Source organism: Anas acuta, chromosome Z (genome assembly GCF_963932015.1).
Source record: "Anas acuta chromosome Z, bAnaAcu1.1, whole genome shotgun sequence".
In the NCBI taxonomy this organism is placed as follows: domain Eukaryota; kingdom Metazoa; phylum Chordata; class Aves; order Anseriformes; family Anatidae; genus Anas; species Anas acuta.
The window spans coordinates 6941637-6960955 of NC_089017.1; the positions used below are offsets into that span (position 1 = coordinate 6941637).

Below are 19319 nucleotides of genomic sequence, written 5' to 3' on the forward strand. Positions count from 1 at the left end.
TTCTTTTAGTGTAAGCTTTGGACCTTTTCAGAGCAGAAAAAGAACATCAGAAAATACCTCTTGTAAACAAGAAGTAGTTAAGTATTTTTCTTGGAGACAGAGTTCCTACGTCTTTGGGAACAATGTTACTTGAAGCATTTGTTATCACTTCCTCTTTTAAACAGTTAAATAAAGAGACCTTAAACCAAAGGTTCACTGTGATATTAGCAAAAGGTTAAGATAATATTTTTAGATTATTTTTTCATCAATGATTTCAAAGGGGAAAAGCAGCATAATTTAATTTTAATTGCTGGTCCCATTTCCATGGAATGGCGTGTATTGATAAAACAGATGTAATCGCACCCTTGCTGAACACTCTCACATACCGTAGCCATGGACAAGGTAAACGAACCAGAACAGAATAGGAGGAAGTAGGGGTTACATGAAAACACTGTAAAATGGTGTATAAATACTTTATCAGAAACATGCTTTTACACAATGCTGTTTGAATCATTTGACAGTCAGTCCTCCAGAGACTAATTTCATCGTTGCTCCTGGTCCCTCACAGTCCCAGTGAAACTGCACTGCAGGTGTGCTGGAGCTATGCAAGGAAATTAAAAAACAGCTGAATCAGTGAATTACCTCCATTTTCCCTCACATTGGGCAGCAATAGTGGTACCCTGGAGGATCTTGCAGGGCTTCAAGGTATTACAACTGCCCCCTCTGCGTCATTTGGCTCTCCTCTTTGTACTAATGTACATCTTATGCTGTGACTGCAAGCACCCATTCTCAGGGCCTCCTGGAATGGTATCTGAAATCACTGCAATGTTTTTTTTGCATTCAGGAATGAGTCAAATTTTGGTGCGTCTTATAAAAAAAAAATGTATCTGTGGCTTTAGTAGTATAAATAAAAGGTTAAGAAGGATGAAGAGAAGAGAAAGTGAACATGAAAGAGTAAGAGGACACTAGGGGAAGACTGGAAGCTACTTATGAAGGAAAAATATAATGATAAAAGATCTGAGGAAAGTAATCTAGGCAGTCAAAGAGGCTATAATCCTGGAACAAAGTATAAAGTCATTTACTGAGCTACATTTTCATAGTACTGAAAGTTTCTGAATATTCTGTAGTGAAAGAAGCTGCTGATTCATTTTTCCCAGAAAACTAACATTAAAAAAAAAAAAAAAAAGGATTTGAGGATTTGTAGATGTTTAGTGAAATAATGGGATTAAACAGTGTTGTAATATACAGTAAAATGCTTTATTTAGTGATTAATTTTGCTTCATTAGTGATCAGTTAAATAAGCTGAAAATTTCTGTGAAGAGATTGGGAGTGAAATGCAAATAGGCTATCTTCCCAGCTAAAGATTGAAATCAAAAACTCCAGAGTGTTTCAAATTATCTGAAATCTACTGGTTCAAACAGAACTAAATGTTTCATTTGATGATTGTTGGTTCACTTTTTTTCCCTTTTCATCTGGAATTCCTTTACCCAATCGGATAGCTGTTGGCATATATGGGCATTGGACCTAGGAGATAAACAGTACATTTAGAAATAAATCCAAGAAAAGGGCCAGGAACAAATACTGAAATATTTTCTATCCCCTCTGTTTTTCTGCACGTCAGCTAATAAAACTAAAGCCTTAGGAATCCTACCTAGATAGCAAACTACCTCGACCAAGGAGCTAACCTGACATCTTTCTTGATGTTTCAAATCATTGTTAATGCAAGAGTGATGAAGAAAGCTGGTATTTGAAAATGCCTTTAAAAAAATCTGTTCTCATAAGTGAATGAATTAGGATATAGAACTGGCCTGAAAAATTCCTTATGGGTTTACAAGTTGCAGCAAGTCACTGGGGAGTTGGATTCTGGGCTATAAACCTGCCAAAGTACACAGATCTATGTGGTGTAGACAAGGTTTGGGAGCCGACAAATTTCCACAACAAAGATGCCTCTGATACCGAAAACCAGACCCCTCTGGCTTTCTATCTCCTGTGTTAAATCACACTTAGCATAGATTTTAATTTAATTTAATAATTATAGCGTTAGGAAGAAGGAAAATGCTGGATAATAGTATAAAAACACAAATAAGTGTAGTTGTTCTCAATTTAACAAACTTAGTAGGGTTTCTTCCTCATTTCCTTTGATACCCAAACTCCTGTAGAAATGATTTAATGTTCATTAGTGTTTTAGATGTGTTTTGCAAAAATATTTATCCTTCCCTTTCCTTGTCCTTTTCCTCTGTTTATTTCAATGCCAAATGAAAAATAATGACTGCGACTTACACTACCATTCAAAATTGTTATTATGAAATGGGCCTAGGACAGCATGCTTGATCACCCGCTTGGTGCATGGGTTTATATTGGCTAGCATCAGGCTAACAGAGATGGTAAATGTTGAAGCCAGCTTTGATTCCTTCCATCAGCAGAGACCTTCAGCTGTTTCTCTCTCATGCTCACTCTCACATCATGCCTTTATTCGCACAAAATCTCTGAACTCCAAATATGCTTCGCACCCCTTCACCCTCTGTCAAATGTATTTGAAGTTAGTCACCAGATTAAAAATGTTATGGACAACCTACTGAGTGAATAATCCAATTCCTTTAGTAAACAAGGCAAACACTGGGGAAGGCTTACTGAGGCTTTTGATTACAGAAACTCTTTAAGTTTTACCTTGCTACAAAACTCTTGGTTGAGACTTCGTTTTTTTTTTTTTTTCAGTAAAAAATAGTGAATATTTCTTAATACGTTTACTTTGCCTTTGAATACTTTCTTTCTATTCCATGCTTGAAAACAGAGCTGTTCAAAACAAAGAGGGCTATTCTCTGTTCAGAAAAATAACATTTTAAGAAGACTGATAGAAATGAATATTTTTCAGTTCAAGACACTGTAACAGTTTATCAAGGGTTTTGAAGGAAAGAGTATTACGAGCAGGGTTCACCAGACTTTTCTCTTTCACAATTCTCAGCTTTCTCCTCTGTAAAGGACAACGTGCATTTTATATACACTATGAAAACTGTAAGATGCAGTCTGGTTTGCCAGACTAATACTGAGAAGAAGAAAGTCATGTAAGGTGACATCAAAACATTTGAACACCTCCACTTAAAACTGTTGGGACTAACTCAGACTGAAATAATGGTTTTCAGTTCTTTGATGAAGTATATTTCTCATCAGAAAATAGAAAATATTTTTTCAAACAAAATCTAATGAGTAATTTTCCAAGGGAAAATAGCAATGATGAATATTTTTCTGTCAAACTTATGTAGAAAGCTTTTTATGTGTGACCATCTAATCGGGTATAAGAATGTCAACAAATTGAAAATATTATCAAGAAGTTTCATAACTTGGAATAAACACTGAAACGATGTCTTTCATAATATATATTTTGCTTTGATATTACTATCTACAAGTGTTTTTGAGAAATCTTGTACTCATTTGGGACCAATTTCAGTGGTGGGACAGTGGTAATAATTCTACTGAACTCATATTGGCAGATCTTGAATAATTTCTGAGGTTCGTCACTTAGTATACTAAGAGCTCTGTATTTCCTTTCTGAATTCTACAACACCTAAAGAGAGTGAAAAGAAGTATAATCAGGGAAAAGAGGGGATAAATTGGACCATCATTTCCATTAAAAACTGTTGCTTCTCATCTACAAATTTTCTCTAAAGACATTGGAGAAAAATCTGTAAATCTATAGAGGAGACATGAACTTTATGGCATTAAAAAGCACTTAGTTCTAACCTTCTGAAAATAACACATAGGTACACAACCCAGCTCTGTTTCACTGTGTATTTAATGCATGATTTTAGTATTTCTCATATACATATAGCATGGTCTAGCAGAAGACAATGTGTTGCATATAAGAATGCGTTGATACAATTTGTCTAGGATTATTAAGTTGCTAGCAATGCAGTGTTTAGCTAGTACAATATTACCTCCTTCATTTTGAGAATTTAAATATGATAGGAAACAATATGCGCTATTAGCAAAAGGAGACAGACAGTTTGCAAATCTGTCCAGCTTCCTGCCTCCCACCTAGGATGCTAACCTTCTTGGGAAGCTTGAATTAATCCAGTTAGCCCTGCAACCACGAGGGAGCCTAAGCAATGTGTGAAATGCGGAGCACCGGAGCACTGTAAATGTAATGTAAACACGTGTGCATTTAAACTTACCATAGCTGCAGACCTGAGAGGCGAGGTCTTGATTGAAAGCCCTGCTTCAGATTGTGTTTTGAATAGGGGTGTTAGCCAACCGCTGGCTTTGGGTTTGTTATATCCGCAGGGTTAGTGGAGCTTCTGCCATTCCAGGAGGTATTTGTATCAATTCACAATAGCAAAAAGGATATGAATTAGGATTGTTCTTGACTTTTTAATGAGAGAAGCACATGCCTTTCTATATGAGTATTTGATAGAGTTAAAAATCATTTCCTTGTTTTATTTATTTATATTTTATTTTAGGTTTTCAGATTTTCATGTACAGTTTTATTGTTGTTTTCAGTGAATTTTCAGTGACTTATATTTTCCAAATGACTAGTGATTTTGGATGCATTGTTTAGACATGTATATGGGCCTGCTTTGCCCAATCTAAAGTAGATCTAATTATCTCAGAGCAAGGTTTTGCCACCGGAAAAGTCAAATTACATCAGAATATCTCAGATGAGGCACCGCTGAACAGAGATTTCAAACTACCAGTCCTTTTTCAAAGCCAGTGGTATCTGGAAGCATCTTAACCCAATCAGCCGGTCCTGATGCACGTAAATTACAGGGGTTGCCCCATAGTCAGGTTCAACATTTAGTCCAATCAACAATAGAAATGCAAGAGCCATGTCAGATGCCTGATTTGTCATGGGATATATCAACTTACATAGAGCTTCATGCAAAGAACTTATTTGACTAGGAAAATTGGGCTGGCTTTCAGTCAAAACATCAATACATTCTTGTCAATGCTGTGTGGTGTGTGTTAGTTAAACTTTGTAATGGTCTTTCTATCTTTGTGAAATTTTATCTAAGATGCAGTTACTATCAGTTCAAAGATTTTCTTCTGAGATGTAGCTCTCTTTGTTGCTTGAACGTAGGGCTGTAGGTCTTATTAAGCAATACAGCCAGCTTCAAATTTTACAGCCCTATAGGAATAGGAAGAACTGTGCTGGCATCATGGAAAAAGTACGGGTGTGTCTTTGCCTCCTCCCTCTGAAATGGTACTATCCTGTTAACATTAGCCTGCCAAGTTAGGTACATTATGTTCTAGCAGAACGCTGCCTCCTAATATCAGTTTAATAGACAATAAACTTCGTTTTCAGCAGGTGTTCTCTGCGTAATTGAAGGCTGCAGTGTTGCAATTGGGTTTTAATCATTCTTTCAGCCTGGGAGGTTAAGTCCTGAGAAATCAGAGGTAAGCTGATTGTCTCTATAAATAAATAAATAAATAAATAATCTTTGAAATGTCCTAAGGAAATTTGTGCTATCTTTTATGAAAATAAATAAATAAATAATAGTGACACTGTGGCAATCGCTAATGGACAGATGGCATAACCAATGTCCTCTGAAGGAATGCAGTTTGTGGTTATTTACATTTCTGCAATGAGCCAGAAATAAAATCAGAGCATTAGTAATATTAGACAAAGGTACTTTCTCCCTCAGTAACAGTCCCTGCAGCAACACAGATGCAAAATGGCACAGAGAGCCTGCTCAGTGACAGGAGGAGCAGAATGCGTAACTCCTCAGCACAGCCTGGTGGACCCAAAGGAAAGGCTCCTGGGCCAGGGATTCATTGCCTCATGGCTGCAGCATGACAGAGGCTTTTTCACGAGGCACAGACAACTCAGGTGGGCTCTTCTAAACAAGAAAACAACAATTTTAAAATTAGCTTTAAAGAGAGAGAAAGCAGGAACTTTGGGAAAACTGGCAGGTGTAGGGAGGGAAGGGGGGTTAGGTACGGAGTAGCAGGACTACAGAGGACAAAGGACGAAATAAAGGGAAAAACCGGCCAAGCGAAAACATGGGATGAGAGGCTATAGAAAGGACTGACAATGTAAAGGGGTAAAATAAAACACAATCTCTTATACAGACATTCACGATTAGGAAAGGTTATTTCTCCTTCATTTTTATTTCCTTGGCAGTAAACAGGGAGCTGTAGGGTGGAGGAAATTAAGTGTTTGGTACTGGTGCCGGTGGAAACTTTTGTTTCAGCTTCAGCTCAGGCAGGAGAAAGAATTTAAGACTGGTCAGACCCAGGTGAGGGCTTACAGCACAGTGGCAGGAGCCCTTAATATCTGAATTAATTTGTCAGGCTTTGACTAAGGAAAGTGGTGTTAATGAGGCTTTGACGTACTTGCCACTGCCACGTGACATGCATCTATAAATATTCAAGAACTGATGGGATCACTTAACCAGTCTTTCTTTGTTTCAACCTCATTCCCATCCCAAACTGAACTGGAAAATTTTTTATAGACTTTGGCTTGTCTCAGTTAAATTAATCCCCCCACCCCTCTTTCTATACCTCCTTTCCTGTCTACTTCTTCTGAATCACTCTCGAGCTGTGTCCAGGCTGCTTTCAGCCCTGGCGTTGAACTGTAGCTTTGTCACTGAAGGCATCCTGGCATGTACATAAAGGGATTTGGAGGTGGGAATGACCACCAGCTAAATCACCTCATCCTCCCTCTAGTCAGTGCAGGATCATTCCTGCAGCACACTCCCAAGGGCTTTGGGTTTTAATGCTTTGAGCAACAGAAATTCCACCCCCACCCCCTTTGGGAGGGGTGCCTGAGGGCTAATAGATCACACTCTTATGCAATTTTTCCTGATACATAGCCTACATTTTCCTTTGTTTGATGTCTTTACTCTGTTATTCCTATTTATAACTGGTGCTGGGTGAATCCCAGGTGGTTCTGAGGTTTATTTCTGTTTAAGAAGGCATGCAGAAGGGCAGAGTCTAGTCCACATTCTTTAAACCTTTTGGTGCCTTCCTGTCAGAGACTCCATTATTTCTTCCCTAAAAAACTGCCCAGGACCCAGTAGAAAGCCTCATTTCTCTCTGTCCCAGGGGGGTAGGAGGTTGGATACTGGCCAGTTCTCTGCTCTGGTAAATCTCTTCTGAGAACAGACACTGAAGCCCTGAACTCCTCTATCTATTATATGCCGTTTTCTCGTCATTACCCAGTAATGTAATTCCTCCAGCTTAATTTCCTCCACTCATCAAGCTCTTGCCATGCTTTTTGTTCTCCCTGAACTAGTTGAGGGTGTTTATCAATACCTGTTCATTGAACCTGTTTCTTTGATGCATTACACAAGTATTTCTTAAACTGTTTATCCAGTTGATATCCCATACAACACCACAGTAATCAAACTGGGATCCTTTCCCTTGTCATGAAAAGATCTTGTATGCAAGGATTCAGTCAGGGGCTGCGGATTATTCCCTTAGACCCTCCATCCTGCACATGGAGATAGGTACTGTGGAGGAGTCTCAGCATACTTCACACTTTAACTTAATCACCTCTGGTAATGCTCAGCAGGCACGTACATGTATTATACCTGTGTGCAAGATCAGTGAAAGTGCTGCTGGGACTTTCTCACTATCTGAAAAGTTTCACTATGAGAGCAGCTTTCTCCTTCTTCAGATTTCAGATCCTTTAGTCCAGTCTTTGATTCAGGCATCTAATTTGGCCAGATCATATAAATCACACTATTCCCTCTACTGCCCTTTTAATCAGTAACTGTTACAAGAGCAGTAACAAGTCCCAGATCAAATCTTTCCTCTCTTTGGTTTGAAGAGGGGTTTAAATCCAGAAATTCACGTTTCTGGCAGAATGGCCCCTAAGCCATGGTATATAGTGTGTCTTCTCAATATTTCCCTTTGAAGACTAAATAACAATAAAGTGATTGTTCTGCTGCAGCAAGAGAAATAAATGATAAATCCCCGCTGTAGTCTGTTTGTCTAGGCATACATTGACATTATGGGAAAATTATTTTTAAATGCCTTTACTGAGGCATTTTCATTTTTTATACAACAGCAAAAGAGTTCAGCAGGTCACTAGTTCTCTGACAGTATTAAAGTTTAGATTATTCCCTTAGAAAAACTGCAATTCTATACCTGATCCAAATCTGTGACACTGACTTTCCCCAGATGTGCCACTACTGTTCCAACACCAGGCAAGAGGCAGGGGCACAAGGGCAACTTCTGCTGTATGTTTTGTGTGGTTTGAACATGCTTTAGCCTGCTAGACCCCAAAATGGAGGGAGAAATAACCAATTGTGAAGCCTGCTGGCTTGTAGGCAGCACAGTAGTATTTGGACTTCAGTGCCTGTTCACCCAGGGAGCGCAAGGAATAGAACAGGATGGGGAAATTGTCAGCTTCAGCACTGCAGCAAAACAGGTGGAAGAAGAACAGGGCTTCCAAGGATATGGGCTTCCTATGTCCCCTCACATCCTGGACAAACATAAACCCCTGGTGACAGTTTTCAACTTCAGCTAGTACCTAAGCTATATGTATATATCTAAAATTTGAAAGCAGGATTTTATTGAGTAAATTGAATGGCAGTGTTAAGAAGCAATGGGCAATGATAACAAGTCACTGTACTGCTAGAACAAATAGCAGTAGTGGACAAAGTAAATACTTATAAAAGGGAAATAAGAATTTTTTTTTTTTTTCTGAGGCAGACGATTGAAGACCATCAAACCAGTCCTAAGATGACTCAGGAAAATCTACCCAGAGCAGTATATGTACACAGGGAGACCCTTTTGGCATCACAGACTGAGAATTATGGTTACTCCTAGGAGACAACAAAAGAGGTTCTGTCAGTTGTACAATTACTTTTCATTGGCAGTACTCTTTCAAGTCAAGAAAACATTGGCTGAGTTTCAAGACCAAGATTTGGCTCAACTGCTACCATATTTTTTCAGAAATGTGATGAATATTCCTCAAGAAATAGTTTCCTAAGAAAGCCACAAAAAATGTGTCTAGCCAGGTTACGGGATATCTAGAATGATATCCAAAAATTGCTACCACTGAAGATCAATTGCCATAAGTAATTTAATCAGATGAAATTTTTACCTGTCACACTGGCTGATGACTCTGACAAAGAGATAACTAATGCATTTGGATGAACTGTTTCATAAATACTGATGTATGTACATATGTGCACAACTCATCACATCTCTCAAACATTCATTTTGAAGAAGATGATAAAAAAGGAAAAAAAAGTCAGTGACAGTGGAAGGAATTCCTACCAGTGTGGAGGTACCAACATGCTGGGCATGCAGTAAAAGCATGAGGGCCATATACTGCACATAAATTCAGTCAATTATGTCTCATGACTGTTCCCAAACATGAGTCAAAACTTTATGTTATTGAAGCTGATTAGATTTGTTTCCATGGCTATGGAAAGATGTCAGAGTTTCTCCTGCTGTGTTCCCTGATGATGTATCCCTAGAATTTAACAGCAGGGAAGCATGTATCATTATTGATCTCACTTCTAGCAAACTTAGAATGTTAAAAAACATTAGTAAAATGATCTTTAGTTTATCCTGACTAGAATCGTAAATTGTTTGAAGACACTGGAGATGAGTCATGTAAAATTTGTGCTTTTAAAAAGATCACAGAACCTCTTTAATGAACACTGCTGTTACTAGGAACATGAAACACAACTACTTACACAATTCCTTCTACAATTCTTTTTAAAATAATACTCAAAAATATCATTAATTTCATACAATTCTTGATTGTAATTAGAATTAGATGAAAATATAAGAGCTTAAAAACAAAACTGAAAAGAAACCATCAAGTAAAATCTGGAAAAATAGTAATTTGTGTCTGTACAACATTCATAAAATTAGATCTAAAAAGATCAGATTTAAATCTGAGATTTAAATCTGATTAAAAATAATTCGAATTTTAACATATACCAGGCTTATTTTATACAAATTCAGGAAAGTTAACCTCTTTGCACCTTTAATCAGCTGTACAAACTAGTTGCATTCATTTACTTGATGACAGTATTGAGCTTATTAAATTTAGTGACATGCTGGGACAGTTACCAGTGGAAGGCATTGCAGCTAAGAAAGTAGTTCAACCCTCTCCCAATTGAATGGGCCTCTCTGAGCGTGTATTTTCACCCTTTATCCTTTCCTGGGCTGCAAAAAGATTTTAGGTCTATAGTTAACTCAGAGGATGTTTCCATCTCTGTATCAGCTCCCCAGAGAATTCTTGGTACTTGTAGTTGTGATACAAGTGTGATCAGATATTTCTTCCTTGTACTCATTTCCCAGTTATTTTAGATTATAAAGGTTTGGCATACTCTCAAGCATGAATCTTAAATTTGGCAACATTGCTACAACAGACACATGCTTACAGAAAGCAGGCGGCTAGACAAAACAGGGTAATTTGAAGACTGTATCTAAAAGCACGGGAAAGAAACCGTATGAAATGCCCACAGTTTGATAAGATTGCTGCAAAGAAATGAGCTTGGTAAAACTTGTGAGTTCTGTTTCTCTACAGGCTGTAAAAATCAGTGCTTGCTAGATAAGGTTCCAGCATATTTAAATAATATTTGATTCCTATTTAGTTACATTCCTGGAGAATTGAGAATAAGTAGAAAAATATTCACTACTTGTTTATACCCATTAAAACCTATCCCAGACCTTAATATACTAAGGGAAATACTTTCAAAGACAGGTTAGACTGATTTCTGTTTTATAGTCATCATTAAAATCAGGGTTTTAAATGGCCCTCAATAATCCTCCTGATATTAACTCCTTACCATCTGATATTACCCTATCTATGAAATAGACCAAAGGAGTAGTGAACATATGACAAAAGACACCAGGGAAATAGGTGATACCATATTCCTATTTCTTTAATGGAAAAATTTTGTTACAATTTAGGTATGTGATATTTTTGCATTTTTAAAATGTGTAAAAGAAAATGCACATAATAAAAAGTCAAAAGACACCAATGAATGTAGGTATTTTAAATGACCAAGTTGTAAAAGAAATAAAATACATTACACAAATAAACAAAGGTTATATCCACAGTCATGAATACTCACTCTCCTCTACACAAAAACAACAATAAATAAAATCACATTATATGCAGATAGTTCTACTTACATCAGTAAAATATACTGTGCAGCTTTCCATTCGATTTCTACTAGACTGATAATAGGTTTCTCTGTTGTCCAGTATTTTTACAATAATGAACAGCATCACCCAAAAAAAGGGGACAGAGTTAACGTCCACAGTGTCTATCCTGAGTCCTCTTAGTTTTGTGATAATTACACCTTATGCACAAGAAACACAGCAAATTCTACCCATTGCCTTCATCCTGCCACTATACCTAAGTATTCTCAGCACTTTTAGACCCGCACAGGAGAGAAGACTTTGTTACTAGCACATACCCAGACCTACAGGCATGGTACAACCTCTCCTCTGCACCCCTTAAATCCCATTTAAATGTTAGGTAAGGGAGCTATGTGGGATTTAAAAGGTGAATAAGCTTTCTGCTGAGTCTCTAAGAATTAGATATTGGATAAAGACAGTGTACTGTGGAGGAAGAGCTTGATCCCACCCTCTGTACAGTCAACAGCATCATCATGGGAGTATAATCAATCCCTGAGCATCTTCCCTCTTCTCTCTCCCTAACTCAACTGCACAGATATTTTCCTATTATTCTCAATATATCTCTTCTTTTTTTTGCATCCTACACTGCAGAACTCATTATGTCATCTGCTGCGAAACTACATCAGGGAGATGCCACATACACCTTTTACCATCTTGCATGGCACCAGGATAACTGGCCACCGATTACTAACTGTGACACTGGCTTTCCAGTAGTCTCATTCCTCTGTCACACTGCATTTGAACTTCACAGAGAAAGAGAAGTCCAGACCATCAGCAAGCATGAATCAGCACAGCTGTACTGATTACATCTGCTGAAGTTTCAGTATAACATCAGCAAACCCTCTGATCTTAGTCTGGATGGAGAGAATTGCGCGTTCCTTGTGCATACCAGTTGAGATTACAAAAGAAACCATTAAAACAAGATTATTTTTAAATACCCTTTTTGGTACATTTCTTTGCTTGCTCAAGTGTCCTCTAGAAACATTCACATAACAGAAACACCAAGCAATACTTCACACAGAGTGGATTTTAACCTTTCAGAGATTTAACACCTAATGAGTCCACGTAAGATTTCTGAAGTACTATAGCTTAACATACAAACTTTAACAGTGTCATATTATTGAGAATATTTTGACTTTGATGCAGAATATTAAGTTAGTGGTTAGTGAGAGATTTTGAATGAACTCTAAGCCTCTCTTTTGAAAGCTAGTTTTGTATACTATAAATTCAGTCTATGTCAGTTAAGAGGCCTCCTGCAAAGTAAATTCTGGAAGAAGTAATAGCATAATAAAACAGTCTATGTAATGATACACTGGACATAACTAAACACTACCCCAAGAAAGCCTCAAAGCCATGGCAGCGTTATCTTCTTGATCAAAACCAGCCGTAACCTCTTAAAAACACCAACATTAACCTTTATCCTTTCATCTTCTATTGGTGAGATAAAGGGAGAGTTGCATTTATGCCAGACTTAAGGCTTCACTGGGGCAAGCCAAAGTGCTTAGGCTTCCTGTCATTCTCTGGAAGAGAAACAACACTATCAAAGTCTGCTGCACAGCTTGCTGACCCCTGTAGACAGCCAGGTCTGAGGTCTCTCACAAATAGCTAGTTGTTTTAATTTCATCAATCATTTTTCATCAGTCTCAGAATGTTAAAAGGTATCTGAGAATGGAAAAAATACAGGCCTGAAGCCATCTGAATTCATTTCTGCCTTTAAGCAGGGATGGGCACAGTGCAAACACTTCCGTTCTTCCACTTGAAAGGTTTCACACACACACAAATCTTTTTGTGCTTTCAACAGCAAGAAAGAAAGGGGGGGCAGGGACATGGGGGGAGGAAAGGAGACACACACATGACATCTGAAGGCAAAACTTTTTCCAGTATGTCTTCAAAAATATATTCCAGAAAGTAACTTTTGATTTTCTTTGTTTCTAAAAAGGGCTAAAATTGCCTCCATGGAACGTGTTCCTTCATCATTCACTGCTGTGAGACAAGTTACTAGAGCATGTTCCTGATCTCCAGAAGAAGTAAGGTACCATCAGAAACTCATCCACGTCCATCTGCCCTGCTTTGGGTGGGGTCACTACATTTGATGTCATTTTATAGCAACAATTAGGGTAAAAACAAAAGACAGTGGCTGACATCACCTGACCATGCTTGGACTACTGCATGTCCTGTGAGCCCAGTGATGCCCAGTAATCATTAACTTCAATGGGACTGCTCCTGTAATTACAATTTGTGGTGCCAGCCTTGGATGTTCTTACAAGGAACGGATGCCAGCTGCAAAATTCCAATTAAACTTCAGAGGCTTTTTGGTCAACCCCATTTTTCAACTTTGCATAGTTCAGGAGTCAGGCAACACCAGACAATTCTGGGTGTAAATCTCAGAGAGAGGCTGGTGTGGCAGTGGCCCAATGTGAGGTGTGCCTGTGGCTGAACAGCATGTCAACAAGGAGCAAAGGCTGAAATTACAAAAAAAGAGCCACCTCCCAGTGAGGAGGGAGCACATCTGGCAACATGATGCAAAATGGTCATCTCCTTTTAGAGCACTTCTAAAGCTGGAGAAAAGAGCATTAAAAATAGGGAATTCAACAGTGTTCATTCTACTCCAGGAGAAAATGAGCAAAAAAAACTCAACTGCTTTAAAGAAACAGAACAGCTACATGGCTACACTGAAGCACAGAGGAGGGTAGTGAAGGATGTGGAACTGTCTTGAGCTCCGGAAAAGGTGGACTGAATTGCCAAAGAAATTTATGACCAGGACTATTAGCTTCCTGTCTTTGATGTCTATTCTTGGCTTTCCAGGAGCATTATGGCATTCATGAGGTGAAAATTGCTCTGGAGCCAAGGTCAGCTAAGGCTGATGCAGCCTGTTCTACTGCAAAGCTGAGAAATTCACTCTGAACTGCTTCAAGATGCTGAGTGTAAAGCCTGAAGACACTTCACTGAGGGTCTCAGTTTGCTTCCACTGAATCAAGGAGAGGTTTTTTTTTCATTTGCTTAATGAGAGTGTAATTAGATCTCCAAGCCCCGAAAACGAATCAGATCAACCTCCTGATAAAACAAGCTGTCTGGGTGCAGACTTACTTTGCCCAGCTCAACTCCCATCCTCCCCAGTGTTTTCAAAGCATTAGCTAAGTCTTAATAATTACCCATTAAAAAACTGTAAAATACTTTCAATAATGCAATAAAGCATTTCTTAAGGACATGCTGAAAGCAGATCAACAAAATATATTTTGAGAAGTGAACGAATGTAACTCTTTAATAAACTGAATTCTGGCCACAGTCCGGCAAAGTGCACAACACTTTCGATTCCAATTTTTAGCAGTTGCTGCATGTTCTCAGAACTGAGCCAGATTTGGTCGTCACTGAGGCACATCACAAAAGAAACTGGTAATTAATGGGTACGACGGCAGTCATAGACAGTTCTGGACACACAGACTCTCCATTAGCAAAACTTCCAGAACTACCTCTGGCCCACACCGAAGTATCTAGGCATCTGACTGAAGCTGTGGGTCCCAGCATACTAAATCACGGGTACTATTAGAACTTCTTGTTAATCTTTCTATTTTGGAGAGTATGCTGCAACAGCCAACTTGCAGCGGAAGTCTACATGTTGCAGGTAAGAGGGTGGAAGTGAGGTAATTTGTCCATATAATCCTCAAGAAGAGGATTTTGAGGTGAACCAGCTATTAAGCTGACCAATATTTGGTAGTTTAATGAAATGCTAAATTAGCAGAATTTGCCACTTCAACAAAAGACATGAAGCCACCAGGTCAGTTTCAATTTAGCAGGCACAACTGTAAGACTGTGCAATAAACACATGGAGTATGGGGCCAACCTCACTCCAGTTCAAGCACACCGCAAGACTCCCTTTGGTTCAGGCATTGCCAGGACGATACCCTTTGGTCCCAAGTGAGCAAAGCACTTAGAAGCTGAAGTCAAGCATATTTTAAATGTCTTCTGAAGTGCTGGGCTGAGTCAAGGCCTTCCTTGTGCTGCTCTGCAATGTATGTTTGTAATATGGGTAATTTGTTGAAGCCAAAAATGTAGGTTTTGAAAACTCTTTTGAGAATCAATTATTATTATTTTGATTAGACATTCCCTTACTGAGTTTAAAGCCTAAACATTGTGGCATTGAGCTAATGCACATGAACCATAAAGGAAAAGTGCATTAGATGGTAAAGAATCTCTGCTGAATAATCTAAACTCAAGACAGTTGATCTATGGTTCCTGGAAGACCTGGGAACTATTAACACACAGCGTGTGAGAGGCAGCTAAGAAGAATTACTTATGTGAAACATCTTAAATGATCTCCACACCTCCAATGGAAAAGTGCACTGGTGTACACCAATTTAGAAAGATTAAAGCCCATTGATTTGAAATGTTCTAACATGCAAGAAAGGTTCGCCTTCAAAAGAAGGTGGAAAGTGCTGGGTTGTAAAGTTGTGGCCAGGCCTCCATCAATATTCCACCAACAGATATCTCATGACAACACTTTTGGAAGTCATGATTAAAAACCCCACATAAAATTGAGGATCGGAATTATTTTTACTTGAAGAGTGACCTTTCATGCTATTTATTTTTATTTTTATTTTTTTTTTTTTTTTATGTTTAGTTATAGTAAGATGACATAATAAAGAAGTCCTAACAATTTGTTGTCCCAGTCAGGTATTATTGCTCTGATCTTCTGGACTGACATGACTGTACGTGGCACAGCATAAAGGCAGATCTATGCTACTGCTTCACACCCTAACTTGTTGGGTACTTGTTCAGGCAGAAGGCAACTCATAGCAAACATTGTTTCTAAAAGTCTATCCTTTAAATCATACCCTATTTCCTCTACATGCTTAAAACATTTCATTCTCCTTTTCCGCGGCAAAGTAGCCAAATAGATAAAAAAATACTGAAAAGCATATTTGCAAAACAAGATGTAGATCAAAATTCTCTTTGAAATCTTTTTTAAACAAATACAAATAAAACCCTTAATCAGACACTAGATAAACTCAAATACTTAAAAGAAAAATCAAAAAAATAATCAGGAATGTTTTTTCTCCCCGACTCTATGACAGTATGAATGCTGCTCTAGCCTATATCCTTCTCTGGTACCCATGAGATATGGAGGCTACTTCAGAAACCTGTCCCTTGAGATCAGTGTTACTTCGGATAACGAACCTTTGCAGAAGTCATACAGGCCCTGACTGGAAAATGGGAGGATATAAATCTTGCAGGTGAATAACGCCTGTTACAGCAAGTCCTAAAGATGCTGGATCTACCCAGTCCACAGCCATCATCTACCCTGCAGCTGCCCTGACAGTCAGGAAGCCTGGCCCTCTGGCTGCCTGGGACATTGAGCACAGAGGCAGGTGATGAGCCACTATATATGCTAAGAGATAGTGCAATGTAAGAAATAGCAAAAACAGGCCAAGGAATTATTCCATGGAGTATTTCCCCATGGACGAAAAACAGCAAAAAGAAGACAGAGCCAGCTTTCGCTCTTCATTCACTTCCAGCTACCCCAAAATGGTTTCTTCGAATTTGCACTCTGGCTTCTCAGAGCGTAAAAGTTTTGTAGAACACAGGCTTCAGTGCCAGTTATGACAATAACTATTGTGTAAAGTCTGACTGTGACTCCTGAGACCAGAAAGTTCTGTTTATGAAATCAGAAAAGGATAAGCCAAAGGATTTCATGCATTGCGATCATAGTCATAGCTGGGTTTTCTCACAGACAGTATTTTCTCAGGTCTTCTTCACCACATCTATAATAATAGCTGTTCATTTGTTGACTAGAAAGAGCTCTCCTCTGTCTAATATAAAATAACTTGCCAGTAGCTAATTCATCACAGATTCAGTTTTGCTCCTGGTAAAGTCAGTGGCAAAATTCCCAGGGATACCGATGGCAGCAGAATTAAAGTCAGCCCTAGAGTAGCATTTTACCACCCTGATTCCTGAAGGTAGCTGTTTGTGTGTTTAATTGCACACACGTGAATAGTTAGTTGGTCTCACCGATTTAATATGTAAACAGTTCATTATGTTCAGGATCCGAGCCATCATTGTATAGACAACTTGACAACTGCATTTATATTGGTTAAAACAAATGTTTGCATGTTGCACATGCCTGGAGAAGAACGGGGGACAGAAAGTTTACTATCTACAAAGTCACTTCTCCTTCCCTAAATGTTGCTTCTAAAATGTACTTACAGCTGTTGACTTTCCCCGCATGTTACTCCTGTCATAAAAAATACGTCTTCAAAACATTCTCTCCCTTAACTTTTAATCCTAACAAAGCAAAAATAGATATTTTAATAGAAAAATACAAGATAAAAAAATATCCTAAAAATAAAATGGTAGCATGGAATGTCATTTTTACAGAAAAAGACCACTTTTTGAATTGCCTCAGTTACACACTTCCATATTTACATATTTTGGATGCGATCCTGTGCTCACTGAAGTTAATGGGATTTTGCCATTGACTTCACTGGGAACAGGAGAAAGCTCCACACAGATGATATTTGCCTCTCTGAAAGGTGATGGTAGTGGAGAGAGAAGAGTGTGATAAAACATGCAAGACTGAAGAATTGGCCAGCCCTCTCTGGAGGTCTGTCTTCTCTCTCTCACTATTTCACACCGGTGACACTCCACATCCTTCACTGGAGTTTTTCCTAACTCTCAGTGCATAAGAGGGAGAATCAATGCTTTTGATTGTGATACTACACAAACAAGGGAAGAATGATTTGTGTGTGTTTCCACCTGCCTATGAGTGGAGTTTGTTATATCCCGTGAAGTTAATTACACCCAAACTGCTGGCTCCCTCCCAGGACTAAGCTCTGTATGTCTAATTCTGCATTATTCCCTGTAATCAGTGACAATAATTTAGTGATGCAGGCTCATAACCCAAATGACCCCCCCCTTTTTGTAAAATTTGACAGCAAACCAGCATCTGTGTCTGTGAAACCATATTGATACCCATGAGTGAGATGCAATTAAAGAAGGAGATGGTAGGAGCTAAAAAACAGGGAACAGAATGAGGCATCCCCATCAACTAAACCCACATCTGCTGCCCTTAATATATGCCTTAATATGTAAAGACAGTATATCTTAAGTACTTCCTATAACATCAAATTGCATCTTTTTTTTTTCATGAGATGAAAGGCCATGCGGCATAATGTGATTAGTAAATCATTCCTGAGCTTCTGAAAAAAATTAAGACAAAATTACTGCTTAAAAGATTGAGTTCTTCAAGAGCCTCTTCTTTTTACACTGATGTCTTTGGTTGTGTCCATTTCCCCATTTCTTTTTTTTTTTCCCCAGGAAGAATGGGATTATTTTTCTTCTTTATGCAGCAGAAAAATGAGATCTAATGGAGTCTTCGCGTAACTGCCGATGTTTCCCCATGTTACAGTCCTCCTGTCGAGTTCTTCTCTCAATAGTTATTCTGTATTTCTTTCTGCATGAAAGGAGAAGAACAGAGTGAGAAATCCTTCTCCAGCTATAGGATAACAGGACTTCCCTTATAAAGAATGCCCGTAGGGGACAGCTGGGTGCCAGTTGAAAAATGAAATGTGACAGAATGTGAAACCCTGGTCAAAGATTAAAGAAGTTTGCCTTGAAACATTTTACCCAGGCTCAGGAATGCTCGTTACTCTCTACACAGCAGTCTCAAAGCACCCAGACACAGACATTTGCTTCTTTGAAAATTACTGATCTAAGTGATTAGGAAGTTTTTGCGAAGTGTCATGTGAACTGTGTCACATCACTGCTTTATACTGATCAAAGCCAAATTTCTTTCCTGTATATGGGGGGCACTTTCTGCAGAGTTCAAACAACGGATCTTGCTCTTTATTCAGTTGCATTTCTCACTGAAACTGTATGTTAGCTAACTAACCCTCCTATCTCCCTTTCAGAAAGCTATTCTGTTTATAATGTCAGAGGAGGTAGTAAGATGAATTAAGAAGAGGGATGTAGATGGTAGATAAGACGTAAATACAGTTGGTCATGCCTTAGACACAGTTTTTTCCTGTGTGTCTTCCTCCAGAGCCTTTGAAGAATCCTGTTAAGCTAATTTTTATGTCAAACAAACCCTATGAACTGCCTTTCAGTTTCCACTTTAGTACCCAAATTGTGCCCCAAAATCATAAGACTACCATGTTTACAATTCATGTATTTATGCTTCTACTGAGTTGCAGGACCAAATTTTCAAAACGGCGTTAGTCCAGCCCCATCTGCACACA

General features: G+C 38.5%; 1 protein-coding gene across 2 annotated transcripts in view; it reads right to left on the reverse strand.

Annotated features, from left to right (window-relative positions):
• Window positions 1–10801: 10801 nt before the first annotated feature.
• The window catches only part of NPR3 (natriuretic peptide receptor 3), a 47327-nt gene continuing 38809 nt past the window's right edge, over window positions 10802–19319 (reverse strand). For both annotated transcript variants that reach the window (XM_068667269.1, XM_068667268.1), the window contains exon 8: window positions 10802–18535. In XM_068667269.1, the coding sequence (XP_068523370.1) occupies window positions 18424–18535 (112 nt within the window). In that variant the 3' untranslated portion in view covers window positions 10802–18423. The remainder of the gene's footprint in view (window positions 18536–19319) is intronic.